The sequence below is a fragment of the Microtus pennsylvanicus genome, chromosome 3, assembly GCF_037038515.1.
Source record: "Microtus pennsylvanicus isolate mMicPen1 chromosome 3, mMicPen1.hap1, whole genome shotgun sequence".
NCBI lineage: Eukaryota > Metazoa > Chordata > Mammalia > Rodentia > Cricetidae > Microtus > Microtus pennsylvanicus.
The window spans coordinates 26,099,123-26,121,159 of record NC_134581.1 but is presented as its reverse complement, the minus strand read 5'-3'; the positions used below and the strand labels follow the sequence as shown (position 1 = coordinate 26,121,159).

Below are 22,037 nucleotides of genomic sequence, written 5' to 3'. Positions count from 1 at the left end.
GTTTCTACAGATTCCCAAAGAATAAGGATAAGGTACAGTTTTCCCAGAGGGTGGAGTTACTCTAGAAAGTAAAGACTAGAAACATAAGAATTTCCACTTGACCCCTAGGACTGCACAATACACCCCAACCCCAGATGCTACGATAGTCAGTGTCCCTTGACAAGACTGTTCTGAGAGGACACCACTGAGCGGAGGGGGTGTGGGACCTTACCGTAAATAGATAGAGTAGCTGGCCGTAGAGATAGTGGCATCTAGGTGTCATTGGTGAAGCTCACTGTGGTTGAGGACACAACACTGAGCAGAGGGCCTGGGTGGGACCTTACCATAGATGGAGTAGCCTGCCGTAGAGTTAGTGGCATCTAGGTGTCGTTGGTGAAGCTCACTGTGGTTGAGCTCCAAGCACTCATGTCTCGGATCCAGGTCCCCTCCAAGTACCAAAATGTCACAGAAATCCAAGTTGTGTAGCATTTCTTCCAAGACTGACGATTTGGGGGCTGCAGGAAGGAGGGTGCATGAGAAACACCAGCATTGAGAGCTCTTGCTCACCTTGGCACCTCCTCTGTTACTGTTTGCACATCTAGGTGGATCAGGAGGAGGGGGCATGCAACCCTGTTAGCCACACCCATTACTCAAGCATCAGGGCATCTTCAAGAAGGTGGCGTGAGTTAGTGGGGAGAAGGCATGTATCTCTGAGGAGCCATAAACTACTCAGTTTCCTCATCAGGGGGGGCATTATAGGTCATAGCCACAGTTTGCATTTGGGAAGAACTAAGTGGCTCTTCATCAAACTCGTGTGCTTTTTCCATGTGGACTGTGTGTGTGTGTGTGTGTGTGTGTGTGTCTGTCTGCATGCACACATGTGCATGCACATGCATACATGCACTCTAGAGCGTGCACGCATGAGTGTGTATGTCTACACCGGGCTCCGAGGATCTCAAGGGAAGAAACTTATTTAGAATCTGGCACAGGAACTGCCATGAAGCAGCCTCTATGCTTTACTCAAACAGAAATGGCTTGTTCATTAATCATCACTGGATTCCACAAGATATAAGCAAAAGTTAATTAATAATTAATAAATTAGAGCAAATTGATTAGTTCATATGCTCTCATGGGAGCCCATTAGCAAGCTGGTCAGTATGGTGGTCCTTGCCTGATTTTATGACTCTAAATTTCTGCAGGAAATATCCATGTATTGGAATGCTAGACAATTTGACAGTCTTAACTGAAAACCCCATTTAAAGACAAAGGTGTTGGCTACTTATGGAACGGATGCTGGGTGCCAGGCACAGTGCAAGGATAATAGACACTAGTGCTATCCACAGTCCATCACTGGGGGCATAGATGCTCAAAGAAGTGGAGGGGGTTAGTTGCCCAAAGTCACATAGAGAGTATGTGATAGAGTGTGCTGTTCTGGACCTATAACTTGGAAACTTGTAACTTCTAAGGCTATATCTTCAAATATTATTGGTATCTATAACAATGCAAATGTTTAAAAAGACATTCAAAGGACAAGGCAATTATTTTCATTAAAAAATTCCAGTGGTACCTAAAATAGTTTTGTTCTCATTAGCTACATATTATTAGAGTTTCTGCATGCCTAAGTTTTTACTCTTAGCCAACCACAATGGTTCCTTGTGCTACTAGCAATATACAAAAGCACAATAATCTACATTAACACTGAGGTCAATTGTTAGCAGAAGTGAATGTGCAATTGCAAATCTCTGCCAGGTGTTTTCTAGCTTCCTTTCAGGTGGAGTTAGGTCACCTTCCTCATAATACGACTGGCTAGAGTCGCACTAGGCAGGTGTGTGTCCTGGTTGCTACCTCATGGTTATTTCCCTATGGCATTATCTTCTTCTATCCCTTCGTTTCTGTGTCCACTATGTCAAAGGGACTGCTGGGTTAGGAGCCCTGAGTGGAATCATTCATGACCGAGCCCTCCAGGATCTGCTGGTCTGGTTGAACAAACAGGTAATTCACCACCAAGAGCTAAATCTACTAAAGAGAGCTAGAGGGAAGCCCAAGCCTTTGGCATCTCAGGCTGGGAGTCAGGGTGGTGATGAGCAGAACATTTCAGACGTTGTATTGAATGAGATCGTTGCAAACAGTCGATAGCAGGGGTCAGAAGAGAGATGGGTACAAGGGAGCCAAGTAGACAGAAGCATGGAAACATACATGTGTTGGGGGTATTGAGTATGTAGCTGTGTGCTCCTGCATAAATAGGAATAGCCGGGAATATATGTGCACATATGCCAGTGGGGGGCAGAAGATGACCCTGGATCCTGTCACTGTGGCCTGGTAGCAAATGCAGTTGGCCTGCTCATTTAAGAGTCTCGTAAAAATGACTGTTTCAACAGTAAGTGTAGAAATTTAGAAGTTCTAATAATAGCTCTCGGGCACCGGGCTGTGTGCTCTGCCTGCATCTCTCATAAATAGAAGGTGAAGTGTGGACCCAGTTAACTGCTTTCCCCCGCATTGGCTGTGTGCGGGTATCAGCTGCGGCAAAGCTCAATGCTCTTGGGCTGTGACCACTGAACTCAGCAGGCCTTCCTTTTCTCAGTCCGATTTTAGCCACAAATGAGTACAACAGAGGAGGGAAGGGTCACCTGACTTAATGCACCATGGCATGTAACTCAGAAACCACCCTGGCTGGCCAGGTGTGAAATACCAACTATTTTTAGGCGTTCAGGAGGTCTGCCCCTTGAGAACCTAATCACGGAGGACCAGTGTGGTTTAAGACGGTGGGTAATTGGGATTATTATAGAAGCAGCTCTTCAGGGACTCAGGCCTACTGGTACCAACACATCATTAGCAGCGGCTTTGGATCGGGGAGGGGGTTGAAACTGTGCTTCTGGAGGAGGCTTTGAAGGACTGTTCTCAGACAAGCATTGCCCCGTGATGCTGAGTCTCTCTGAGTTGCAAAAGGAAGGCTCCCTTCCTTCCTCTCTGCAGACTCTCTCTGTGGGCTTCTTTCCTTTTGTCTGCATCCAGCATATGCTCTTGCTTTCTGTGTAATGGAGTGTTTCTCCCAAGCAGAGAATGAAAACTAATCCTTCCCTCAGCAACAGCCCTAATAATGAAACTGGTGGGAATTACAACCCGGGAGTTCCCTGAGAGCTCAGTCATATTGCCGAGTGAGCCCCAGCCTTGTGCGGTGTATATGGAAATGCGGAGCCGGGCCCTATCCTTTGCACACCCTTAGCACTTCTTCTAGTGATCGGAAAAATACAAACCCACTTCAGGGCATTTTTGCAGTCACAGAAAAGGGAAGGTAAATTGTCTCTCTCTGTGCTTCTCAGGGGACCCCGTGTTAGCACCAAGTATCTTTTCTTCTGGGCATCTCTTTCTTACACGGCTCTGATCATGCTACATGGGCACTGCTAAGTCTTCGTGTCACTTCTCACTTACCATGTTGCACAAGCGTATTCCTTCTTGCTTCCTGACACTAACATGGGTGTGCTCTACTCTGGTGAGTTGCCTGTCCCTGGCCTGCTCATCATCTGAGTGTTTCTAGCATTGTTTGATCTTTCCTGTTATACATCATCCTGCCGTGGGTGAGAAGTGTGGTTATCCTGATGTATATCATTATTCTCCACCCTCCCGCGGTCCCATGTGCACCTGTGCCCGTGGCTCTCGTGTCCCCGGAGGCTTCCGTTTTGGCAAAGCTGCTCACGATCTTGATGTCAGGGAAGAGAGTCACTCCTCTGGCACTTTCAAACTGGGCAGCTGGTCTCCAGAAGCGCTCTGTTCCCTGGAGGGTAATCTGGGGCTCGATGGCCTGCAGGACCATGATGTAGGCATCCACATCTGGGATGCTGATGCACACATCTTCCCCAAAGCACCTGGAAAGACATCTCCAGTCATGGCCCTGGTCAGCTGATGATTTAAACCATCTGCTCCAGAGCCGTGGGCAATGACTGCCACCTCCTGTCCTTGTCAAGGTGTCCTGGATGTTAGGGATCTCTGAGGGTGGCAGCAGACCTTCACATGTAAAGCCACATTAATACCCCCAACCATTAACAATGCAGGGATGTAAAAGACTGGCTCCTGGAAAGGATGGGACTTTTCAATACTAGCAACAAGTTGCCATTAAAGCTTTCATTATCTTTTAGCAAAGTAACATTAATTAGAAAGCAACTGTTTGCTTTTGTACATTAGGATTTGGTAAGGGAATTGTTGCCTGGTTGGCTATGGCCATTTTATGAGATGAGAGCCCAGGGCTAAATTCTCCTGCTGTAAATATGCTTGTGTTCTCGAGCAAGGAACTCAGGACAGCGAGGGGTGTACCCACACACTGAGACAATGGGGATGTTCTATTGGGAACTCACCAAAGCCAGCTGGCCTGGATCTGAAAAAGCCTGGGATAAAACCAGACTCGCTGAACGTAGCGGACAATGAGGACTGCTGAGAAGTCAAGAACATTGGCACTGGGTTTTGATCCTACTGCACGTACTGGCTTTGTGGGAGCCTAGGCTGTTTGGATGTTCACCTTACTAGACCTGGATGGAGGTGGGAGGTCCTTGGACTCCCCACAGGGCAGGGAACCCTGACTGCTCTTTTGGCTGATGAGAGAGGGGGAGTTGATTGGGGGAGGAGGAAGGAAATGGGAGGCGGTGGCGGGGAGGAGACAGAAATCTTTAATAAATAAATAAATAAACAAACAAATAAATAAATAAAATATGCTTGTGTTCTGTCTGTGGTGGTATCACAGGGCCGCACCTCTTCTATGGGTGAGGGCAGGCTAAAGCAGTTATATTAATTTACCCTAGTGCACTGCTACGCAAGCGTCTGGTAAGGTTTGTAAGGGGGATAGATGAGGATCCATGCCCTGCTTGGCCACTCCTGGCTAGGTGGTTCATTGCTTTGTACTTTAGCTTCTTATCCACACAATCGGGAGAGCAATGATCACCCTGTATTAGTAATGGCTAGTTAAAAAGACCCTCAAAACAGCTGCTGCCCAGAGCTTGCCTCCTGATTTGAATCCAGTAAAGTCTAAGCTTTCTCATTAGGTTCAATGAAGCCTACAAGTCATCGATACTCTCCATTATCATTGACTCCAAAGACTTGGGCAAAACCAGTGAGGACTGCCTAGACCAATTGTGTGTTCTAGGCATTTAGGCTCGATCCCCATAGAGGCAGCCATCATCCTGTATGCTGAGAGAAGGTCCCCAGGGGAAGAAGGAAGGGTAGTTTGTGTAAGTCCCCTGAGGAGATGGAGTTTTCATCTCTTCCACACTCTAGGTTAGATGCTGAGTTTGGGAGCTACCGCAGGTTCCCAGCCCAGGTTCCTGTTACCTTTGCCCTGCCTACCCAATGGGCTCCCAATCCTCGCAGTGGACAGCAGGTCTCAGCGATGGACTCTGGGCAGTCTCTTCCCTTTTCTTTACTGACTTTGGAGCTGACTCAGTGGTGCCTACACCTAACCTTAGCCTCTGGAGTGGGGACACATTTTCATCCCTCTGCTGAGCGTTGCTTCCTGCAGCTGGCATCTCTTCCAGGTCCAGAAATGCAAGTCAGCAGACCCATCCCTGTGGTCCTTTCCCTTGAGCTTTTCTAGCCCAGTTGCTTAGTGACTATATTTCCATCTCCCGAGAATCTCCCTGCGGACCCTTATCTAGCAGACATCTCAAGTAGCTGCCATGTCTGGGAAGTGATGTATCAACGCTTCAAGTAAACTATCAAAAACTTCAGTACTTCAGTAATCTCATTTTGTTAATTGAACTCTGCTCCCTGGGGACAAGAACCATGCTTTCTCTTCCTCTGGCTTGCCCATAGTATTTAGGAATTCTACAAAGCAAAGTTAGTTAATTTAATCAAATTTAATAAATATTTGTCAAGCACCTACCATGTGCTAGGTGCTATGCCCTTATATCAGACCATTTTAGACCTAGCTGCTGGAGAATGTATAGAAATCAGGCCTTTCTAGGCATCAGATTAGTTGTGGGATAAAATACGGAAAGGTAGGTTTGAATTGGTGACACTACCTAATGTTTTCCTTAAGAAAGCAAAAGGGGATTACAGGTCCCTGAAGCATCTTCCCGTGGACAGCAGAGTTGAGGAAAGTGGGGTAAGAGAAGCCCTGCCTTCAAAGGAACATTCCCAAGGGACCACTGTCTCAGCCTCAGCTGGGCCTAGGCTGCTTGGCTGTCACTCACTGGACTTTGGAAGAGAGTCTGAGGCGCCGGACCCCTGCTGTTGGGAACTGCCTGGAGTTGATGTAGGACACCTTCTGGAGGGCTCGGTTGATGTTCCCAATGTCATCACCTTCCATCACGAGGACAGACTGTGAAGGGTTGAAGTGATACTGGAAGACAGAAGTGGGCATCACAGGAAAGATGGTCAATGATAGACATGGCGCTCTGAAAACTGCAACTCCGCAAAGAAGCCACTGAGGCCACCTTGGTCATCCCCAGAACATGGGAAGATGATGAAGCAGTTGTGGTCTCCAGCTCACTAGGGAGTAGTACATGCTGGCAAATTTCTGATAGCTGGAATTATCAACACACACACACACACACACACACACCCCTCACAGCAGAATGTAAGTATCTCTTCTCTAAGCCCATCTATTTCTATGCTGTTAGTCTTTGGGAACTCAGTCAGACAGACAGGTGACAATGCCAACTTTCTCTGGTTTTATTTCATATTTCTCTTACTACATGGGAAGTTGAATGTATATTTTCATGGGTTTAAGAAGAATACCTGTTTACTTTACCCTGATCTGACCAAAACGTCTTTACAGCAATACTCTTGTTCTGTGTTTGGGGATGAGTGTGTCATTGTCGGGAGTCACTGGCATGGTCCTAGTCAACTGATGGGTCTTCCTTTGTTTCCTTTAGTTACTATATAAGCCTTTTATTTCTGCCTACTCCTTGAAGCACCTAGCTGTTATCATTTAGGTCTCAATGGGATTGTGTATTTTTTCTTCCTGATAACACTTACAAAATAGTAACATGGTTACAGGGTATACTGATGAGGGCTTTGTTTACTGATCACAGGGACCCTACTGATCCATGATCCCAGAAGCTAGCTCCAGTGATCTGAGGACTGTTAGATGGACAAATGAATGGTTCCTGATGGACCAATGACTGGATGGTTCCTCAAGCCTCCATTTACTCAGCACCATCTCCTGTCAGTCCCTACAGGATCTTCTAGTCCTTTTCAGCGAGCTCATCATCACAGCACCCAACTCTGCTCTCTCCCTTTCCTAAGAACTGTAGAAATAGCAATTCCTACCTCCCTTGTGCCATGTGTTTTAAGGTCGTGTGACCACACCTGACCAATGAGACAAAGGAGAAAGGAGGTTGGATGTCCTGGACCAGGGCAGGGAATTGCCCTATGTAGTTCTCTAGTCTGTCCCCTCCACTTCGATGAGCTTCAGCCTCTACCTAGTTACTCTACCTCATCCCCTCTACTTATGTAAGAGGAAAACACTTCTATGTGTCCAGTCCACTGAATCTGTAGAGTTACTACCACCATAGGTCAACCTGTCTGGGGGATGAAGTCAGCCCTTCCCAGTCATGATTCTTCTCTTATGCAGCATAGCTGAGAGACCACAAGTTTAAATGAGATAACATACAGGATGAGTATACTGCAAATGAGATACTTGGGGCCAGAAGTGTTTGGGATGCTTTGTTTAGATGTGAAATATTTGGACATAGACGTAATGAGGTGTTTTAGGGCTGGAGCCTAAATCTTACATAAAATTCATTTATGGTTCATATATACCATATATACTCAGTCTTCAGGTAATTGTATGTAATATTTTTTATGTGCCTGTGGTTTGACTATGGTCTGTCACAGGAGACTAGCTGCAACTTTTCACATGTTTCAGTGCTTATGAAATTTTGTATTTCAGAACAGTAGATTAAAGATGCCCACCTTGCTAGTATTTAAAAAGCACTCAATATAGGAACGCCAGTGCTGTAGTAAGTCTACCTTTGTTGAGTCTTTGCTCTTGAGACCACTGTGCCTTTGTTGCCTTTCCTTCCCCACGGTCTAACTCTTCCCTGTCCCTTCAAAGTCCTGGGTAGGGTCCCTCTGAGTTGTGACCTCTGTCCATGAGCACAGCTTCCCTGCTTTAGATTCAGGACGTCCCAGGTAGATATTCCACAGCCAGTCACTGGATATGTCTCTAACCACTATTCCACAGCCAGCCACTGGGGTTAGCCTCAAACCACCATTACACAGCTAATCACTGTGTGTGTCTCTATGTACAGATGTATCTTCCACTCAGGATGCTCATCTCTGAAGCCACCACACACCAGTGGGTCCTGTACAGATCTGAAACATGTTTATGAGTCATCCATTTTAGATCTGAGAAGATTTAAGGTTATCCTTCCAAAAACACTACTGAGAATTCTGGCCTGCTTCTCTGCACGGTGCCACGAGCGCTATAGTGAAGTCTTGTGGCACTGCCGCTGTCTGTGTGAGACCCTCACGGGCCGGGCTACTAGTTTACCTCAGCTTTTCCACAGGGTCTAGAGTGGCAATCGTACAAAGAAGATGGTTAGCACTACAGACAGGGCTGAAGGTTGAGCCTGGCATAAGACTGAATAGGAAGATGGAGAGGTTCGTGGAGAGCAGTGGTTATCAACTGTCCTGATGCTGCGACCCTTTAATACAGCTCCTAATGTTGTGGTGAGCCCCAACCAACAAATCATTATTGTTGCTACTTCATAAATGTAATTTTACTACTGTTATGAATCATAATATAAATATCTGTGTTTTCCAATGGTCATAGGTGACCCCTGTGAAAGAGTCATTCCATCCCAAAGGGGTCATGGCCCAGAGGTTGAGACACATTGTTCGAGAAGAATGACCTGATAGCGTTTCTTGGCAATTGAGAGAGCACAGGTGTCCATTGAATCCTAGCAAAAGCACAGGCTAGCCAATGGGTTGGATTTCCAGTTAATACCCAGTTCAGGCCAGAGAACATCCTTCTAACCACAGAACATGAAGATGGGCACTGGCCCAGTGGCCAATATAGTTCTTGCAGGATCAATAAAAGTCTTCATAGGTTCTCATATTTTTCTAGTTGCAGTATTTCATGCTCTAGGGATATGTCTGTAGTAATGTGGTAAACATGTTTGTACTGGCACAATCATAGTGGCAAACAGAGCCCATAGTTCCTTGGGAATCTGTGTTATGATCATAGTAAGCCAGGAAGATGATAGAAAGATAACCTTCCAGAACGGCCACTTCTCCCAGACACTCACCTGGTTTCTTCAGTTTCCTTGTAGGCTGGACTATCAATAAAATTCCTATCCAAGACCTGAGCTCCCTTGCCTCAGCATCAGGTTGGCTATGGCTTGTGGGGCACTTTGCCATTCCCTGGCCAACTACCACCTGCAATCCTCTTTCATCTGAACCAAATGGCTCAGAGGGCAAAGGCCTTTGCCACCAAGCCTGACAATTTGAATTGTCATTCCTGAGACCCACATGGCAGAAGGGGAAAACTGGATCCCGTAAGTTGTCCTCTGACTTCCGCATGAGTATCATGGCATGCATCCTCCTCCAGATACATAAGTAAATTAGCAGAAAGGTCTGCTGTGCCTCAAAAGGACCTGTGATTTGCCGAGAACCTATTAGGTTTGCTACAGAAATGTATTATCTATATTGCTAAAAGATACATAGTATTAATTCCTTTTGTACTTGGGGGGTGGGGCTTTGGGTGTTGAAATATCTTGCCCAGGGTCACCAAGGGAGTAAATAAATAAATAAATAATAAAAATACTGGTGCTGAGAACGTAGGAGTGTCTGGCGCTAAGGTCACTATTCTTTCATGCTCTCCCACACTGTGAAGGTGAGGGTGGCAAAGATGGTGCTGTGAAAATCAGAACAGGATAATGATGGAGGAAGGTCATTGGTTAATTATAATAAAGAAACTGCTAGGCTCTCGTAGGTTAAAACATAGGTGGGTGGAGTAAACAGAACAGAATGCTGGGAGGAAGAGGAAGTGAGCTCAGACTCGACAGCTCTGCTCTCTGGAGCAGATGCCATGCTCCCCTCTCCCATGCGCATGCGATGAAGCTCCGACCCAGGATGGACGTGGGCTAGAATCTTCCCGGTAAGCGCACCTTCGGGTGCTACAAACATTATTAGAAATGGGCTAGTCCAGGTGCGAGAGTTAGCCGAGAAGAGGCTAGATATAATGGGCCAAGCAGTGTTTAAAAGAATACAGTGTCCGTATAATTATTTCGGGGCATAAGCTAGCAGGCGGCTGGGGTGCTGGGGATGCAGCCCCGCCGCTCCTATTACAACAGGATACTCTTCCAGAATGTGACTATTCAGTGGTATCTTGCATGTGCACAGGCAACAAACACCACAACCCTGTGGAGATTGAAATATCCTCTAGAAGTATCCAGAAATATGCACGATCCACAGGAAGATAAGCTGAACAAAGAGCTGGTGCTAGACCATATCCATGGAGAAGTCCCTTCAGCAAGTGATGTCTTGCTTCTTTATAAGTCAATCACACAGCACACGACTAGTCACTGGCAAACCAAATGGTAGTCATTCAGCAATGATGGACAGGAGACATGCAGGGTCTGAAGGAAGTTAGTTTTAATAATGGTCATGGCCATCTTTTAATCAGAGTTGCTGGTGTGGAGGAAAGAGGCAAGGACTTACTTTGGACAAGTCCCTAAGCCCCAGTCCCCTTGCTTTTGAAATGAGGTCATAATCTTTAATTTGTTTTGAGGGGTAGAGACAATGAACATAAAATAGCCCCCAGTGAGCGCTCTGTAAACTGAGTGTCTTATTAACTTCTCTTGCAGACCTCGTGCTCTCTCAAGTCAGGCCTTAGGGATGGGAAAGGACCATTTGTAGTGACTTGGGTATGAGCCGGTGGGATGCCAAACGGCCTCCCCTAGACCCCTCTATTTGTGTGACACTTAGCTTAGCACTTTTTCTTTCCACAGGCTATGACTACTCATTAGAAATCACTTTGGTTCTTAATTTATTATTCACAAAATGCCTGGCTGTTAAGTCTAGCATCCTTGGTTTTTTTTTTTTTTTCTCCATCAAGCCTGGAACTCTGCAACTGTGGCCCTTGGGGATGGTTGAAGGAAGAGGCTGCATTTATAGGCAGGCAGTGAGTCGGAGTGTGAAAAAGAGAGGGTTGGAGGCTAGATCTCTGTAGCACTGTGTGGACAATATGCCAAGGAAATAACACATGCTTTCCCTGGGACATGCGATTAACATGCGTATTTGAGCTTGTGTGTGTCAAAGCCATGGTTGGTAAACAGTATCTGGGAATTCAATCCTGCCTAACCATGCCTTTTGTATTCTGTCTTCCCCTTCTGACCCAGTGTCTAGGGTAGGGATCGTAAACCCTGCAGACCAAGATTATTTTCTCTTATTTGAGCTTTCAATGGCTCCTCGTAGTTGACAGGAAACAAAATACATCTAAATGGATCTAGGAGTCCATGATATGGTCTTCATCTAGCTCCTTGGTCCCCCTTTTGTGCTACTATTTGGGCGCTTCCAACACCGGCCCCGAGGTTCCTGTGCATTTCTGCCATGCTCCTTTGCTACCGCTCAAATTCCCAGATGGTCTTGGAGTGTCTGCTCGCTATTTCCCTTCCTTTACTGGGAGGACTCCTACCTGATATTACACATTCTCCTCAGGCTTCCCCTCCTCTGGGGAGCCTTCCCTGAAGGCCATTCACCCTGAATCTGAAGCTATAGTGTGGGGATGCCTAGATTCAGATTCTGGATCAGCCCATCACTAACTTCAGGATGTTTCTTGAACATCCTTTATCCTTCAGTTCTCAATATCAGAATAACACAGTACTTTTATCAATGGGAAGGGATATCACAAAGAGGGATGGCCAGAAAGCATTTAGAACAAGCAATGTCTGCCTCTTAGAGTCCTTGGGGAATGTCAGTGCTCACTGTCAATGTAGTGGTACCCAAACAGGTTTATTGACCATTAGAGCTACTGAAGTATCTAAAGACAACAAGCTGAGATCATCCACCTTTGTATGGTAGAACCATGCCCATAACAGCAACATGATATGTTTACTGAAGTGATCACATTTTAATGAATGTCACAGGTGCTCAGACCAGCAGGCCCTGCTTGCAAATCCAGGGCCAGAGTCCTCAAGTGTTAGACCCTTGTTACGTTAGGAGTAGGTTCTGCTGGAAAGTGAGTCCCTGGCTACCTGGCCCATGGTAGATGGCAAGGCAGGCCCATGATAGACTGGAGACAGATGGACAGCAAGTAGAGATTCTCGGCTATTATCACTTTCCCTTGGGAAATAGCCAAGGGGAAGTACTATGGCTTCTGGGCACTCCAGGAGCTTTCCTGGTCTTCAGGACACAGAGGGTAGGCCATTGTGACTTCCAGAAAAGAGCTAGGGACTCACTTTCTCACATTGGGGCCTGTCATGATTCATCAGGGTCTTCAATGGGACTGACCCAGATTTTTATTCAGAACTCAGGGGTCCAGCACCAGCTAGAGCCTCTTATATCTAGGTGAGACCAGAAGGTAACCTTACCTATCCAAGTAAAGCTTGCTGGGGCCACAGCTGTCTCTCCCCTGCCTTCTGAGAGATGCTTTTCTAAGAACACAGCTCTGATTTGATGAATCACTTGCATATTTTGGTTTTACATAGGCAATAAAAACCACACATTTTCATCTTTCTTGTGACTTCCAGATATTGCTTGAAGGGGAACTGGCTTTACTTTAACAATGTAAGACCTAGTGACTGTCATATCTGCTTTCCAATTCTACCTCACGTCTGTCGTCTCTCTCCTGTCTCATTTGTGTTTCAGAGTCCTAATTCTTTGTTTACATTTTATGTTTCTGAAATGTATTCCTGCATGCCACTTTAGCGCCTTTAGGCAAATGAATAGCAAAGTAACAAACAATCTGCAGACAAATGAAGTTTCATACCCCTCTCCAGGAAGACGCGATGGTGTCTACTGTCTATTCTAGATCTAGAAGTTTCAGGAGCTGGCGGCAGAAGTCCGTCCTGAAAGTCATGGTCATTAACTGGTCTCTGGCAAAGTGTGATCACACCTTAACAGAGGTTCCATTTCTCGGAGGCTTCTCGGGAAACAGTTAGTTCCTGGCATGCTCAGGTTTTGGGTAACTTTCTACTCCTCAATCGGTGTCTTATCAGAGGTGGTATTGGTGCCTTCCTTACCTTTATTCCTTGCCCGAGGCTTTCCAAGGAATTAATATCTAGCCCTTCTTTGCAGGCTTGCAGACAAGAAATCACCTTCTGGCTTTCCATTTTTCCAGGACGGATTGTGAGGCTGGCGAGGCTGCCATGGAAAAACTGTGCAAACCGTGGTTTGGCCACTTCGCCTCCTGTAAGAACAAGAAATATTGTCATCTGCCTTGAGGAGACTAGGTAGGAAGCACCAGGAACCAAGGTCACTCATACTGTCTGTGTGTTCTTTAATTCTAAGGGACAGAAACAAGCCAATGTGTGTTTGTGTGTGCAGGGGCTGAGCACCATGGGAGCTGGGGTCTGCTACCATGCCCATGCAAGGTTCAAGGTACTCAAGATGCAGCTTCATCAGGAGTCACGCCCATCTCCCCCGCTGTTCTCTAAGCCAGGCTTCTCTTATAACCCACCTCACCCAGACAGCCTTCCCTAGCCTCTTTACTAATCCTAGTCCCCCTCCACCATCTTTGGATGGACTGCATGGACAGATCTAACCCAGGTCTTGCTTGGCTTTTTGTTCAGAGAACAAACAGAATGAGGAGAGGAGAGAAGATGGACGGAGACTGAGTCCCCATCTTGATCGTTCCCAGGAGAGGTTCTGAAAACTCTTTGAGCCTCCATGACTCGTAGGACACATTAGTGCCCCCTAGCGCTAGTAGGCTGTCTCAGCACAGCAGCTCCCGAAGCTTCTGTGCTTTATGTTGTCCGAGGCTTGAGAATAGGCTGGGCACCCCTGTAAACAGCTTTCCCAGCTCCTCATTGATGTGGGAGTATCATATATCAACCTGTTGATTTCATTGGTTAAGCAATAAAGAAACTGCTTGGCCCTGATAGGTTAAAACATAGGTGGGAGGAGTAAACAGAACAGAATGCTGGGAGGAAGAGGAAGTGAGCTCAGAGACGCCATGCTCCCCTCTCCCTGGCGGACGTGAGAGCTCTGCTCTCTGAGGCAGATGGCGATGCAGCCAGCCACCAGGTCAGACATGCTGAATCTTTCCTGGTAAGCGCACCTCGTGGTGCTACATAGATTATTAGAAATGGGTTGAGGCTGAAACTAATGGGCCAGGCAGTGTTTAAAAGAATACAGTTTGTGTGTTGTTATTTCGGGGCATAAGCTAGCAAGGTGGCCAGGGTGCTGGGGAGGCAGCCCCGCCACTCCTACTACAACACCCCATAGGGCAGCTTTCCAGCTAAGTGGACCTGGGGCACTCTTGCTGCTCTTTGGTGAGCCAGGTGTGCCAGCAAAGCCTTGTGGGTAGTAGACGTTCCTATTGGAACTCCTTAGGTGCTGCTGATTGAACCTCTCCTGATAACCTACTGCGTGGCTCTCTGGGCTGGCCTGGGTTCTCCCTCATGCCTGTTCCATTGCTCTTACATTTGCTCACCCCATCCCGACCTCCCTGTCACCCAAGTTAGGCAAATTTCACAGTCTTTCAAAGGTCTCTTTCATTCCCTGTCACTGTTGTCTCCTCACACCTTACTGAGTCCCTGTTTCCCAAACCCCGTCCCTGTCCCGAGACCCACTGTGCTCTAGGTGTAGGGCCTGGATCACTTTAGTTGGTTTTACGGCTTTCATGTGGAATTACTAGTGAATTGTTTACACGCAGATGCTATCCTCGGTAGCCTAAATTGTTATCATCCACCTTGGCTACAAGTTTTAATCCTTCGGGAATCTTTAAAAAGATAAACTGATGCCTGGGCCTTGGTGTGATACCCTGGAGATTTTGATTTAATGGTATGGGGAGGGTTTTTTTTTAAAGCTTCTTGGGTAAAGCAGATGTGAAGCCAAGGTTAAGAAGCATTGAGCTGTGAGCTTCTCCAGGTTGGGCCTTTTGCATGCTCCTTATGTGATCTCTCTCCTTGATGCTACCCGCAGGCTTGCTCGTTGCAAGTTGCTATAATTTATTAGTTTAAGCCTCTCTTTCCTGGATAGCAAAGATCACTCATGCATTATTCATTTTAATGAAGACAATACTGAGCAAGTAAGTATTAGGGGCTGAGGGTTGCACCAGGCACTGTGCATAAGTTGACTCATTTATTCTTCTCAAGAACACTTAGCCTCTTGTGTCCTCCTGGCATGCTGTAGTCTGCCTGGCATACAACAGATGCTTTATAATTGCCTGTCGGATTGAAGAGGAGGATGTGCTGCATGCCACCAGAGTCATCGTGGGCACTGTGGCTCTCTCGCCCTTTCCTTCTTGCTAAGACAGGCCTGAGGCTTTGGGCATGGGTGCAAGCTCCAGAGAGAGAGTCTAAGCAAATTTTATCACACCATTATTGCCCCAGTGATGGATTCAGGGGGTGGGTCTGGGGCCAAGGAAGAAGATGAAGACAATCAGTACTTGGCATTCAATAAGCCATAATTATAGACCCAAGAAGATGCATGGGACCAAATTTCGGCTACCACCATGGAAAAGATGACTGGTAGCTTACACATAACAGATTCTATTTTGCTCTCAGGAGGTTTTCAATTAGCTCTTGTTGTCTTTATATAATAAACCCACACTGCATAAGCCATCTGGTCATTAGCCTAGGAGTGATGAGGGCGATGCAGAATGTAGGGCAGAGCGAGAAGAGTCACATGGGAGCAAGGAGGACTCCGGTGGGCTTTCCCGTCACTGTGTTTTGGGATATTCTCTGCTATAGGAACCATTTGTCTTTATGCGTTAAACCATTTTGTCTCATAGGTTGTTTCCTTGATGCATAAGGATTCTTTGCTTTGAAAGCAAAACAAGTCATTCTTAGTGCTTGGTTCCCAGGGAATTCCAAATAGATGGGACTTTGGTGAATGGCTTGCAAAGGACCTGGCTATGGGAGGACAGTTTGAGGTTTCCTGTTCTTGATGCTCCTCCATAAAAATTTGCATGTTCATGCCTTAGTGTTATGGCTTGGATGTGAAGTGACCCAACCAAAAGGCTCCCATATTGAAGAGTGGGTCCTACATGTTTGGAGGTTGGGCTTTTAGAAGGTGGTTGAATGAAGCGGGCTCTGACCAAATCATTGACCTCCTTCACTGAGGGATTCAAACTATTCAAACTGTGGGGAAGCCACAGAAGCATACAGGGTGAGGCCTCTTTGGAAGATGTAGGTCACTCTCTCTGTTCCCTGGATGTCTTAGGAACAGCTCTGCTCCTCCTCATCCTTCTTCCAGGATGCTCTCTCTTGCCATGGCCCAGAAACAATGGGGCAGGCAGGTCAGGGCTGAAGGCTCTGGAGTCATGAGCCAAGATAAATACTTTGGCACATAAGGATTATATTTTCACATTTATTTATTTATTTTTAGTATTTGTCATAGCAATAAAATGTCTGACTTATAATCTTGTGAATTGATTTTTTTTAACCTACAGAAAAGAGGATGAGGGCTTGAGCATAAATGATAGAGATGCTATCCAAATGGCCATCTATTTCCTGCCTTGTCTCTAACCCTTGATCAGTAGAGTCAATGAGTATCACTGACTAGGTGTGACCTGTGTATCCAACACCATGTGCAATCTCAACATACATAATCTCCTTGAATCTTCATAACCGCCCTGGGAGACAGGCATTCGTTATATAGGCACTCACATACAATAAAACTTAGGCTTGAAGTTGTAAAGTGTATATCCCTAAAATCTGAGTACTCCATCTATCTGTCATCTATCCCACCTCATCATCTCACTCAAAGGCTCTATCTCAAATGTCAATATCTGTGACAGGCTTGGATGCCAAGGTACCATGTTCTGTATTTCAACTTAAGAATCCAAGGTCTGTGCTGTACTATGTTTATGAATCAGAAGTCTCTAGGAGTGAAATTTAGTTAGCATTTTGCAATGGGAGACACACATAAAATTTGAAGCACATTTTACCCAGTATTAGATGTGATATAAGATATCAAAAATAATAGATACACTGAAATTTTTTCTTTTTAATATTGAAGGTGTCTACATGGGACACGCAGCTCCTCTGTCAAAATTCAAAATAAAGTTGGTCATGAATCATTTTAAAAGAACAAAATATCAAAACTTTGTTTCCAGACATCATTTTGGAATCCTTAGACTAGATCAACATTTCAAAAACATTTCCTGTTTTATATTAGGTTTTATATTAGGTTCCTGTAACTGTAGGCTGTGGAATAGGGTCTTCGGGAGTATATAGTGAGTAGAGAGAGCGACTAAGGTAAATTAAAATATAAGAATTAGATTGCTAAAATAATCTGAGGTTTCTAAGGCAGCACACGATCCATTTCTAAACAACCTGTTTACTAGGTCAGAGGAAAAAATAGCGGCCAAGAGGCCCTTGAAATGAATCAAGTTCCTTCTTATACTATTTCATTAATCCTTAAAGATGAGGGTATCTTGGAGATCTGAAGCCCTGTGTTTTATATTTTTATTGGGTATTTCTCTCATCTCACTTCCATTTATGCACATGTCTAGCCTTGCCACAGGTATAGCCACAGAAGAGGTCCAAGCATGGGCTTCAGAAGCAGAAACCTTCCAAAGGACAAAGAAGACCTGACAGCAAGTCCACCTTCAGGAGGTAGAGAGGAAGATAATCTGGCTTCTACCAGACAAGGGAGGTTGAGGAAATGGAGAGGATAAATCACAGGATGAAATCACCTACAGCTGCTTCCAGGACTGAGCCCCTGGCAGGATGTGTGATATTTGCATGGCACTAAGTAGATTATACATAGATGGACCTGCACAGAGAACATGAAAAACACCACAAGGACTGATGTAGCCCATGGAAGGAAAGGAAGTGCCAAGACAGCAGTCAATCCTAAAGGGTCATTAGTGACTGAGGACCAAGAGGCAGATGAGCATCATTTCAATGGATAACCACATGGAAAGGTGACTGGACCCATATTACCCAATAAGTCTGCATCCTCACCTCCCTGATCAACCCACCATTACCCAAGGAAATGGAAAAATGCCAAATTTGAGGAGGTTAAACCTCTCTCACTCACATGGAATGAAGCTTGAAATGAAACAAAGATGGGTGTGGAAGAAACCATTTCATCTTTGTGAATTGCTAGTCTGATCTGATACACGGACAACTCTTTTAACAAAATAAAGGTACAGGTTTTGATACCTTTCCCAAGGCCACATGGCCAGGAACAAGGAACATTAAGATTCAGACTTGATCCAACCTTCTTCCTGCACACCATCTAATCAGATGTGGCTGAAAAAGTTGAAAGTGGACTTACTGGCAGGGGACAGGTTGGGACTGATGCGGTGCTGGCAGTGGATACCCAGTTTTGTAGCTTTTGTGGACGCTGACTTCGGTGGCAATTCCCAGCAGCTGGGATGAAGAGGACTGGGAATCCCAGTTGCTTTAAAAACCAGGCAAACAGTGGCCCCTCAGTGGTTTCCCAACCACTGATTTAACGAAATACAGACTGAAAACATCTAAATATACTAAACACAGATACGTCCTTTCCTTGGCATTTGTCTCTAAGCAATAAGAACCATTACAGAACATTTCTACCACATTAGGTCTTATAAATAATCTGTAGACACTTTGAAGACTACAGGAAGGTATTTGTTATGTTTATGCAAATACTCCACCACTTTACATAAGGAACTTGAGTTCTCTGATGTTTTTGCACCTGCCTGGCAACTGGGAACCAAGCGCCAACCCATATAAAGGACAATGTTATTTTGCATGCATGATCTGATGCAGCGTTCCTATTCTGAAGCAGAGCATTTAATGTGAATGAAAAGCTGCATATCCATCACCCACTGCCTGTCTTCTGAGAGGTGGAGTCTGCTCACGATAAATGCAGCTCTAAGAGAAATGTAAAGCCAGAGACCTCTGTAACGTGAACACACCAAGTCTCCATCTTATACAAAGGTATTCAGAAAGCTACTGTCTTTCCTGCTATCTTTCCTCCTGCTATTTAGTCTAAGAAATACATGGGAAAGAGTGGAGGCTGTGCTTTCTTTTGCTTGCTCTTTGCAAGGCTTGTAGATGAGGATGCCCCTCAATGAACGCAATTTCACGGATGGTCAACTATCAATTTTGAGCAATGTAAATGGACAGACTGTCTGAAATCTTGCTTTCTCTTTTTCCCTCATTTTGGTGATGGAGATACCCCTGGAATGCAAAGACGAAGTGAAGTGTGTAATAGACCCTCACAGGCTGCAGCTTTAAAGCTACGTGCATATAACCTTAAAGGGGGTTCATGTCACTATAAGTTGCAGGTGACTTGCAAAGAAAAATGATCTGTCATCGTGGCTGGCCGTGACACATTTTCATCAAGCTTTCTTAACCCTCTTTTTCTTAAAAAAAATATAAGTGTACCATTTCTCTTGTTTTCATAGCAAATATTTATATGATACTGTAGAGAACAAAACATAAGATTTAGTGATGACCCCAAAAGTCAGATCCCTGAAATTGAGGCTCTAAATTTATGGAGTCAGAAGGTCACTCATGCATCATCCGGAATATTGATTTCATTCCCCAGACAAAGAAATTGGGAGTCTGAGTGGCAGAGCTGTCTTCAAAGACCCGGAGTTGATGAACAGTGGCAGTGAGGTCTAGAGTTCCCCTCTACTCACTCCAAACTCCAGGGCTAGCCTTTTCCTGCTGCAGCCTGATGCTGGTGGGTCTGAAGTTAGGTCTCGGCTGGTGTTGTCAGAACTCTGAGATAATGTCAAGGACATCGGACAACAGGTTTGCCTCAGATTCCAGCAGCCTCTAGTGCTCTTTGGCTGTGGTGATCTCATACTGGTGGTATGTATCTGCATTCAGATCCAGGTTCTATGCCCCTGACATGCTACAGAGTGGGGTCTAGATGATGCTCTTGTCACATGCTGTTGAGATGCCCATAGGGGAGCCCACCTAAGGTGCTCAACACAGTGCCTAGTGCATGTGTGCAATTTAAATATAAGGCCTAGGACCAGGGGTAGTAAATTTGACCTTGGTCTCCCTTTAGAAGGGGCATCCTGTGAGAAGGAAGTTTCATACAGACTCCTTGGGGAATGCTGTCTGGATAGAGAGCACTCTATGCTGGTGTGTGCCTTCCTTTTTTTTCAGAAGCAGAAACCCAAGGGATGGAGAATAACTTGAACACAGACTTTATTAAAAGAAATTTGTACTAAATTAGACCAAGCTCATTAAGTGGAAGAATGTAGCTCAAGTCTCTGCACCAATGTTAGAGCCTGGAAGAAGGGGGGAAAATGACCTGAAAATGCACAGCAAATCTCAGGGCCACATGTGGCTCCAGTTGCACAGCATGAGGCGCATATGCCACCGATTACAACCCTTGGGCTATGTCTGTCTTTTGATCCCTTTGAGCCTTTTTTTCCCCTTCGTCTTCACTTCAAAACTCCAATGAATATTTTGTATCTGCCCTATTAAACCTCCATTTTTTGGAATTTTTTTTCTCCATCCCCTGTTGTCATAGTTAAGTCAGGGATAGGACTGAGCAAAAATAGGTCCCAGGATGGAATGGAAGAATCCAAGATTGGTGGTATCATTAGGAATGGGGAGAGAGCCTGTATATCCTAGAAAGCCCAGGATTCTCTAAACTGCAGAGACAGGGGTCAGTTAGCACTAGGAAGAGTGCCACAGGTATGGGGCACTGTGCTGAAATACATCAAGGAAAATGGGGATGAGACAAGGAGCAGCCTGGTTTGCCTGAGCGTGCCTCTAAAGCTCCTCACGCATATAGCCACCTGACTAAAAGAATCCCTGCTCAGGTTCCAACACACAGAAGGAACTCAGAGACACTCAAGTCTACCACAGGATAGGTTCCCGGGACTGCTGCCTTCGATGGTATCTTCTAGAAACCTCAAGACTCTGTAAAGTACTGTCATGAGTTGGCAGCTATCTGGTCTACCTCCTTGCACAGGTAGCCTACAGGACCTGGATAGTTAGGTCCAATATAGATGTCCAGGAGCTAAGTGGATGTGGCTATCTGATTTTTCATAGTATTTGGAATTGAACTCAGTTTACTCAGTTTTGTTCTTACAAGTGAAAACCTAAAGAAAAAGGATTCACCTAGTATTTAAATGATCTACCTTGCTGTGTCCTGCCATTGTTTGAATTTGTCATTCCTAGGTTCACAGATTGCTAGTTTGGTTCCCAGAGTAACAGTGTTGAAACATTTGAAACATGTTGGACATTTGAAAACTGAGACCTGGTGGGTAATCACAAGAATGTCCTCTTCCAGAGATTTGGATTGGAGTCTTAGCATGGCATCTTTCCTGCTTGCGTATTCTTTTACCGTTGCTATGCATCAAGAGGTGACATAGCCAGGAGGCCCCTGCCAGAGCCAGTGCCAGGCTCTTTGGAACTGGTTAATGCAAATGACGGATTCAAAGACTTTCCTCGCGATTTTGTGAGGCTGCATGCACTAGGCCTCACTGGCAACGTTTCTTAAGTGTAAATGAAGTCTCATTTTTTTTAATTACTGGAAAAATACCAATGAAAATGAAGTTCCGCTGATTGCATGCCTTTTAAATTCACCAACAGGACACAGTAGGCTAATTGGGTCTGCAGAACACAGCCCAGCAATGGAGCTGGAGCCAGCTCCCAGAAGAACCCAACACACAGCGTCCATCAAATCAGTTTCTATTCACTTTGTCTGATCCCAATCGGAAATTTCACAAATGAGAACCAGTTCCCTAGTAATCCTCAGAAGCACCGGAAAAGCTCCCCATGCTTGCAAGTCCAAGGCAATTAGAGGGGCACACACAGGGCTCGGCACTATGTGTGTAAGCAGACGGCAGAAGGCTGAGAAATGTGGAGACGAGGGCTGCTCCGCGGGGCATCAGTTTCACAGGGCTGCATCTTATTGGAAGATCTTTTGATTTGTCATACACAGACAGAAACGTGGCTCCCAGAAAAATGCAGGGATTTATAGGAATCCAAATT

The 22,037-nt window shown here is 45.5% G+C and overlaps 1 protein-coding gene across 2 annotated transcripts in view; it reads right to left on the bottom strand.

Annotated features, from left to right (window-relative positions):
- Clstn2 (calsyntenin 2) overlaps positions 1–22,037 on the bottom strand; it is a 558,760-nt gene that overhangs the window by 13,691 nt on the left and 523,032 nt on the right. For both annotated transcript variants that reach the window (XM_075964915.1, XM_075964916.1), the window contains exons 10-13: positions 13,155–13,321; positions 6,156–6,304; positions 3,619–3,842; positions 324–494 (exon numbers count right to left, since the gene is read on the bottom strand). In XM_075964915.1, coding sequence (XP_075821030.1) covers positions 324–494; positions 3,619–3,842; positions 6,156–6,304; positions 13,155–13,321 — 711 coding nt within the window. The remainder of the gene's footprint in view (positions 1–323; positions 495–3,618; positions 3,843–6,155; positions 6,305–13,154; positions 13,322–22,037) is intronic.